Source organism: Doryrhamphus excisus, chromosome 23, assembly GCF_030265055.1.
Source record: "Doryrhamphus excisus isolate RoL2022-K1 chromosome 23, RoL_Dexc_1.0, whole genome shotgun sequence".
Classification (NCBI taxonomy): Eukaryota; Metazoa; Chordata; class Actinopteri; order Syngnathiformes; family Syngnathidae; genus Doryrhamphus; species Doryrhamphus excisus.
Window position 1 is genome coordinate 8,787,420 of NC_080488.1, and position 8,405 is coordinate 8,795,824.

Genomic DNA, 8,405 nt, shown 5'->3' on the forward strand with positions numbered 1-8,405 from the left:
ACCTTTAGACTATCATTCTTTGTTTACAGCGCATAGCACAGCAAACTAGGAAGCTAACTAGCTAGCCTCTCCAGTATAACCTAGCTTGTTTTTGGAATGTGGGAGGAAACCGGAGTACCTGGAGAAAATCCACGCATGAGAATGGAATCAAACTTGGGTCTCGCATTTACCACTCGGTCACCGTGCAGCCGGATTCAATATTAATAAGAGGAATATTTTCATTTTTAGAGCATACAAAACCTGTTTATGACAATGTAAACATGGTTTTTAACATTATAAGAGCAGTGTAGGTATGAAATAACACCCCTATATTTACCTTAAGACTATCATTCTTTGTTTACACCGCATAGCACAGCAAACTAGGAAGCTAACTAGCTAGCCTCTCCAGTAAATGTATTCTAAATTTAAGAAATTGAGTAGAAGAAAGGGCGGCACGGCGGGCTAGTGGTTAGCGTGCAGACCTCACAGCTAGGAGACCAGGGTTCAATTCCACCCTCGGCCATCTCTGTGTGGAGTTTGCATGTTCTCCCCACATTCCAAAAACATGCTAGGTTAATTAGCGACTCCAAATGGTCCATAGGTATGAATGTGAGTGTGAATGGTTGTTTGTCTATATGTGCCCTGTGATTGGCTGGCCACCAGTCCAGTGTGGACAGCTGGGATAGGCTCCAGCATCCCTGCGACCCTCTTGAGGGCCTGGAACCAATTCATTGCAATAAACAAGGAAGGACAGTATATCTTATATTTAAAGCAGTGCCTCTCAAATAGTGGGGCAGTGGTACTTTATATGTTAGTGCGGACCTGCCAACATGTACACATTTTTTGTACACTTATACCTCACAACTCTGCATTTTGTTGTATTTTCTAGGTTTTTTTTTCGAGTTCAGTTTGTACAGTACAAATAAGAAAATACATATTAGCAGTTTCTCTATGGACAATTTGGAGTTGCTAATTAACCTAGCAGTTAGCTTCCTAGTTTGCTTTGCTATGCGGTGTAAACAAAGAATGATAGTCTAAAGGTAAATATAGGGTTGTTATTTCATACCTACACTGCTCTTATAATGTTAAAAACCATGTTTACAAAATCATAAACAGGTTTTGTATGCTCTAAAAATGAAAATATTCCTCTTATTAATATTGAATCCGGCTGCACGGTGACCGAGTGGTAAATGCGAGACCCAAGTTTGATTCCACGCTCATGCGTGGGTTTTCTCCGGGTACTCCGGTTTCCTCCCACATTCCAAAAACATGCTAGGTTAATTAGCGACTCCAAATTGTCCATAGGTATGAATGTGAGTGTGAATGGTTGTTTGTCTATATGTGCCCTGTGATTGGCTGGCCACCAGTCCACGGTGGACAGCTGGGATAGGCTCCTCTTGAGGACCTGGAACCAATTCATTGCAAAAAATGAGGAAGAACAGTATATCTTATATTTAAAGCAGTGCCTCTCAAATAGTGGGGCAGTGGTACTTTATATGTTAGTGCGGACCTGCCAACATGTACATATTTTTTGTACACTTATACCTCACAACTCTGCATTTTGTTGTATTTTCTAGTTTTTTTTTCAAGTTCAGCCTGTACAATACAGTGCTTTTTTCCAGCAGATATCTGCAGCTGTGTGTCACAATGTTGTTCTTAAATCCCCCCCCCCCCCCCCCTTCCTTACCACCTAAGCTTGTCAGAGTCGACCAACACAAGCGAATACACACATAAGAACGGGAGGCAGAAAACGGCTCCATGACACACTTTTGGGTCACGACCCACCAGATGAAACTCCCTGGTGTTAGACCACATGCCTGGTACTTGATGATGAAGACCTCCTTCTGACTTAATGGTTCACTTGATCATTCAGAACCATCTAGTTCTCCTTTCTGTCTCTGATTGTCTCTCATATGTAGTTTGGAGCCTGCAGACCTGATTCACATTTGATTGTCTTGCGTCATATCTAGTTTGGTGATATCTTCTCGTTTTCTTCTCGTTTCTAGTGCTGTGAGGAGACTCAATACCAGATTGTTCTTCATCATCGGAGATGTCTTCTGCTTCATATTGCAAAGCTGACTCTTACTAGATTGTCCTGTCTTATGTTCAGTGCTGACTGGCGGACGTAGCGCGGATCCCAAGATGCGCACCAGGCGCTCACAGCTTGGGAGGAGCTAGAGCTACCCCCCACCCTCCTTACCCCCCTCCCTCTCCTTGTTCACGTTACTGTGGAGCGAAGACTCGATTTGGACAGAAGAAATAACACGAAAGGTGAGTCCACTGATAGTGTTTTATTTTTTTTGGTTAACGTTTGTGACACAAATTGTATTCAATAACATTATGACACCGTAGCCTTAAACGAAATCCGTTGTTTTCGTGCGTAATTTGGATGAATTTGGAGCGCAAAACAGAACTCCAAATAACATGACGGTGCTTGGAAAAGGAAAAAAAAGGACAAATCATTTGCACTTGTCGCTTTGAGAGCTAAAGTCGAAGTCTTTGAATGCGCTAATAATGCATGGTGAGAAATTACGCACGGAAGTGGGATACATTCGTGGGTAATGTTGCAACGAATGCTGCATATATTCCACATTTCGTTCCACAGCAGGTGTATTTTGAACATAGAATGATGCTTTAGGAAACAGTCCAATGCTGTGCAAAAGTATACATGTCGCCTATAGTCCGTTTGCACCCATGCAAACTGTACACATGCAGTGAAGTGCGCATACTGTGCTAGTTATTTTTAAATTGTCATTTAACTCAGTCAACTGTATACATTTTAAATAAGAATGTAGGTAGCTTTGCATAATGTACCAAAAACGTCATGAATCAAACAGCTGTGGTGATGTTTAAAAAAAAAAAGTGCACGTCATCCATTAGTAAATATTAATAAGGGCTCTCAGTGTCTAAATTGGACCCCCAAATTTGTCTTTTTAATAACAATGTCACACTACTGTACTGAGATGTCATAATGCAACATGATGTCGGTGCCTGACCATACAGTCTATTTGACAAAAAAAGTCTATGCACACAAATACATCTGATTTTCCATCCATTATTATTATAATCCATTTTCTAACTGTATGGAGTAGAAGCAGGTGGAAGTGAATTCATGCAGACAAGAGCAGCAAGTGGCAGGAAGAGCTGATGAATGCTGTACACAACATAAGCTGCACTTTGCAAATAATGTCGGGGAACATTTTTGGATTGAGTGGTTATGCAATGGGGAGGAGTAGGAAAAGAGTCACTATTTACTTAAACCAAGGGTCTCAAACACGCGGCCCGCGGGCCAAATGTGGTACGCAGGACACTACTTTGAGGCCCCCCGCCTTGATATGAAAGTTCAATGTCAGTGCGGCCCGCGCAAGTTTGATATGGATGCTGTATGGTATCATGTACCCAGAAAAAATTATTACGTTTGATTCATGTTCATGTTAAAGGTTAAATAACTGTTAATAGTTATCCTCCCTATCCGTGTGGAAGTGGTACGTTTTTGATATGGATGCTGTATGGTATCATGTACCCAGAAAAAATTATTACGTTTGATTCATGTTCATGTTAAAGGTTAAATAACTGTTAATAGTTATCCTCCCTACCCGTGTGGAAGTGGTAAATTTTTGGCTATTTAAGTTTAAAGAAAATAACTTGAAGGCTACCGTTTAGGTAGTCAACTGATGTTTTGTGAACATGACAACAGAGTGGCAGGTCATTCCTCCAAGGCAGGGGTCTCAAACACATGGCCCGCGGCCCGCGCAAGTTTGATACGGATGTTGTATGGTATCATGTACCCAGAAAAAATTATTACGTTTGATTAATGTTCATGTTAAAGGTTAAATAACTGTTAATAGTTATCCTCCCTATCCGTGTGGAAGTGGTAAGTTTTTGACTACGGACCGCGGTCTAAATAAACGATTCTGATTGGTCCGTTTCAAGATTTGCAAAGATTGGTTTGCACGCATCATTTGTGTCAAGAACAAAAGCGGCAGATCGTATATACCAGGGGTCTCAAACACGCAGCCCGCGGGCCAAATGCAGCCCGCAAGACACTAGTTTGAGGCCCCCGCCTTGATATGAAAGTTTAATGTCAGTGCGGCCCGCGCAAGTTTGATATGGATGCTGTATGGTATCATGTACCCAGAAAAAATTATTACGTTTGATTAATGTTCATGTTAAAGGTTAAATAACTGTTAATAGTTATCCTCCCTATCCGTGTGGAAGTGGTAAGTTTTTGATATGGATGCTGTATGGTATCATGTACCCAGAAAAAATTATTACGTTTGATTCATGTTCATGTTAAAGGTTAAATAACTGTTAATAGTTATCCTCCCTACCCGTGTGGAAGTGGTAAGTTTTTGGCTATTTAAGTTTAAAGGAAATAACTTGGAGGCTACCGTTTAGGTAGTCAACTGATGTTTTGTGAACATGACAACAGAGTGGCAGGTCATTCCTCCAAGGCAGGGGTCTCAAACACATGGCCCGCGGCCCGCGGCCCGCGGCCCGCGCAAGTTTGATACGGATGCTGTATGGTATCATGTACCCAGAAAAAATTATTACGTTTGATTAATGTTCATGTTAAAGGTTAAATAACTGTTAATAGTTATCCTCCCTATCCGTGTGGAAGTGGTAAGTTTTTGACTACGGACCGCGGTCTAAATAAATGATTCTGATTGGTCCGTTTCAAGATTTGCAAAGATTGGTTTGCACGCATCATTTGTGTCAAGAACAAAAGCGGCAGATCGTATATACCAGGGGTCTCAAACACGCAGCCCGCGGGCCAAATGTGGCCCGCAGGACACTAGTTTGAGGCCCCCGCCTTGATATGAAAGTTTAATGTTAGTGCGGCCCGCACAAGTTTGATATGGATGCTGTATGGTATCATGTACCCAGAAAAAATTATCACGTTTGATTCATGTTCATGTTAAAGGTTAAATAACTGTTAATAGTTATCCTCCCTATCTGTGTGGAAGTGGTAAGTTTTTGGCTATTTAAGTTTAAAGGAAATAACTTGAAGGCTACCGTTTAGGTAGTCAACTGATATTTTGTGAACATGACAACAGAGTGGCAGGTCATTCCTCCAAGGCAGGGGTCTCCAACACATGGCCTGCGGCCCGCGCAAGTTTGATATGGATGCTGTATGGTATCATGTACCCAGAAAAAATTATTACGTTTGATTAATGTTCATGTTAAAGGTTAAATAACTGTTAATAGTTATCCTCCCTATCCGTGTGGAAGTGGTAAGTTTTTGACTACGGACCGCGGTCTAAATAAACGATTCTGATTGGTCCGTTTCAAGATTTGCAAAGATTGGTTTGCACGCATCATTTGTGTCAAGAACAAAAGCGGCAGATCGTATATACCAGGGGTCTCAAACACGTGGCCCGCGGGCCAAATGTGGCACGCAGGACACTAGTTTGAGGCCCCCGCCTTGATATGAAAGTTTAATGTCTGTGCGGCCGGCGCAAGTTTGATATGGATGCTGTATGGTATCATGTACCCAGAAAAAATTATTACGTTTGATTAATGTTCATGTTAAAGATTAAATAACTGTTAATAGTTATCCTCCCTATCTGTGTGGAAGTGGTAAGTTTTTGGCTATTTTTTTAATTCTTGATTCATTTTTCATCTTATTTTGTGCAGAATAATAAAAATTAAGATATTTGAGAACAGTGGAATATTTTATCAGAGCTTTTATTGTAGAAAATCGAAACCAAAGCACTGAAAAAGTTTGTATATTTTTCTTTTTTTGGGGGGGGGGGGAAACCCAGCCTTGCCCAGACCCTAGCTCCAGTGCCCCCCAGGTAAATTGAGTTTGAGACCCCTGACTTAAACAGTATGAGTTGCAATAGCTGATTTGATGGCATTTTACATACAGGCTGACATAAACAAAAATGGCTACTTTAGGTGACCCACATTCAAATTGTGTTATAATATACAGTAGGAGGCCACAAAGGGATTCTAACTAAAAATTCAGGTTGTGTTAGGAAAAATGAATTGACTGCAGTAAACAGGACATATAATAAATACAAATATTCCTATAATAACATATTTTGTCATTTTCTGACCATAATAGAAACAGGGTGGGCCTATCTCCTTCTCAGGTGTTTGAACTTCCTGGAGAAGAAATGAGCCCCCCGGACACGTCCAACAGCACGCCAGAATGGGAGCCTGATGAAAGAGACATGTGGACTCAAGTTAACGGGAGCATGGATTCGAACCTGCAAGGTTTCCACACAGATATCACTAAACATCTCGGAGTGCAGATCACCTTGATTACAGCTTATTCCTTAATCATCTTGCTGGGGCTCCTGGGGAACGCGCTTGTGATTTATATGATAATTCGCTACAAGAACATGAGAACAGTCACAAACTTCTTCATAGCTAACTTGGCGCTCGCGGATCTTCTAGTGGACACCTTGTGCCTGCCTTTCACGTTGGTGTATACTCTGCTAGACGAGTGGAAGTTTGGCGCCGTGCTGTGTCACATGGTACCCTTCGCCCAGGCTTTGAGCGTTCATGTCTCTATTTTGACAATGACCGTTATCGCTTTGGAGCGATATCGCTGTATCGTCTTCCATTTGGGTCAACGCCTGACTTGGCATTCCAGTTTCCTCATTATGGCGTTCACTTGGACTACATCGGCGGTCCTGGCGGCACCCTTGGCTATCTTCCGAGAGTACCGTCAGGAAGAGATCCCCTCCATTAATCTGCATATCGCCGTATGTTCCGAGAAGTGGCCCCACGGGACCGGCAGAGACGGTGTCATCTACAGCCTCTCCATGCTTCTTCTACAGTACATTATCCCGTTAGCTATTATCAGTTACGCTTATATTTGTATCTGGGTCAAGCTGAAGAACCACATCAGTCCGTCGACTCGCAACGATAGCATCGCACGACGTAAAAAAACCACAAAAATGTTGGCGCTGGTGGTGGTCGTCTTTGCTATCTGTTGGCTGCCCTTCCACGTGTTCCAGCTCGCCAGCGATCTGGACCTGGTGCTCAGGTTCAAGGAGTATAAACTCATATACACCGTGTTCCATATCGTGGCGATGTGTTCCACTTTTACCAACCCGCTCCTGTACGGCTGGATGAATAAAAACTACAGAAATGGCTTCCTGATGGTTTTCCGCTGTGAAGACAAGCCGGAATCATTCCACCCGGAGGGCTCGTTCCGGACTCGCTCCACGAGACGGCTCAACGGTCGTAACGGCGGACACCCGCCGACTGCAGTGTGAGATGACTGAAGACGTTGGAATATATGTAGGAATGGACGTTTGACATATTTGTTCAATTTTGAATGTTCTGAGCTCCTGTTTCGATACCGTGCAAAATAACAGGAAGTTGCCAGTTTATTTAGACTGCAAAGTACTGCGCTCCATTTTGCCGCCGTTGCTTGAAAACCAAATTCATAAGAATCAATGATTATGCCCGTTTCTCGTACAAATGTAGCCTTTTGACCTCAGTGACTTAACCTTGAGTTTATGTAAAGCAGTTTTTTTTATTTGTGAATGTTAATCGTGACTTTAATGTATTTGGCTGTTTTCTGTATAATGTGGTTCTTGTTCATGCAAATCACTTGTCGGCAATTTAAAGCGTTTGTGTGTTTACTCTTCCTGTAGGAAGAAGGTGATGCTTGTGGACAGGTTTTTTTTTTTTTTTTTTTTTTTTTATTAGGGGGGGCACTGAAGGTTACTGCTGCTTTTCTGTCCCAACAGGACGTTAATTATGTTGACATGCCGGATTCAATGTAAAGGAAGCCAGATGGGAACTGTGAAAGAAATCTACTAGAGAATATGTAAGAGGTCTTTCTCGGATAGATATTCGAGATATTCTATTTTCAGCTGCTCAACTGACTATAATATGCCTGTGGACGTTTTTATTGTATTCTCAGGGCATTGAATTGACTGTTATCTGACCACGCTTCAGTAATTCATGCTCAAAGGACTAGATGGAACAATAGTCGAATGACTAGATATGATATTGTGTCGTCAAACTAGTGTTTGTTCCAACGCAGGGGTGGGCAAAGTACGGCCCGGGGGCCACATGCGGCCCGCCAAGTGTTTGAATACAGCCCGCCCGATCTTTCCAAAGTATTTCATTTAAACTCAACATACAACCTGGCATCATGGCCTGAGCCAACCTTTTGATGGTTGTATCAATTTCGTTTTTTTGACATGGTCTGTTGTTTACAAAGTGCTCCTGAAAAAAGGGACACAAGCACATAATAATAATAATAATTATTATTATTATTATTATAATAATAATTATTATTATTACATTATTAGATTATTATAATTATTATTAGAACTATTATGATTATTATAATTATTATATTAATGCTAATTATTATATTAATTATATATAATATTATTGTTATATTTGCATATTTTACATAATAATAATATAATAATTAATATTTTAATTTTATT

At 41.2% G+C, this 8,405-nt stretch overlaps 1 protein-coding gene across 2 annotated transcripts; it reads left to right on the top strand.

Moving 5' to 3' along the window:
• Positions 1-2,098: 2,098 nt before the first annotated feature.
• Positions 2,099-8,196, top strand: npy7r (neuropeptide Y receptor Y7). Of its 2 annotated transcripts, none has more exons than XM_058063432.1 (2): positions 2,099-2,250; positions 6,050-8,196. In XM_058063432.1, the coding sequence occupies exon 2, from the start codon at positions 6,102-6,104 to the stop codon at positions 7,209-7,211; it is 1,110 nt and encodes a 369-aa protein (XP_057919415.1). In that variant the 5' UTR covers positions 2,099-2,250; positions 6,050-6,101; the 3' UTR covers positions 7,212-8,196. The 2 variants fall into 2 exon arrangements, with proteins under 2 accessions (XP_057919415.1, XP_057919416.1); XM_058063433.1 differs by having other exon boundaries at positions 6,078-8,196.
• Positions 8,197-8,405: the final 209 nt, after the last annotated feature.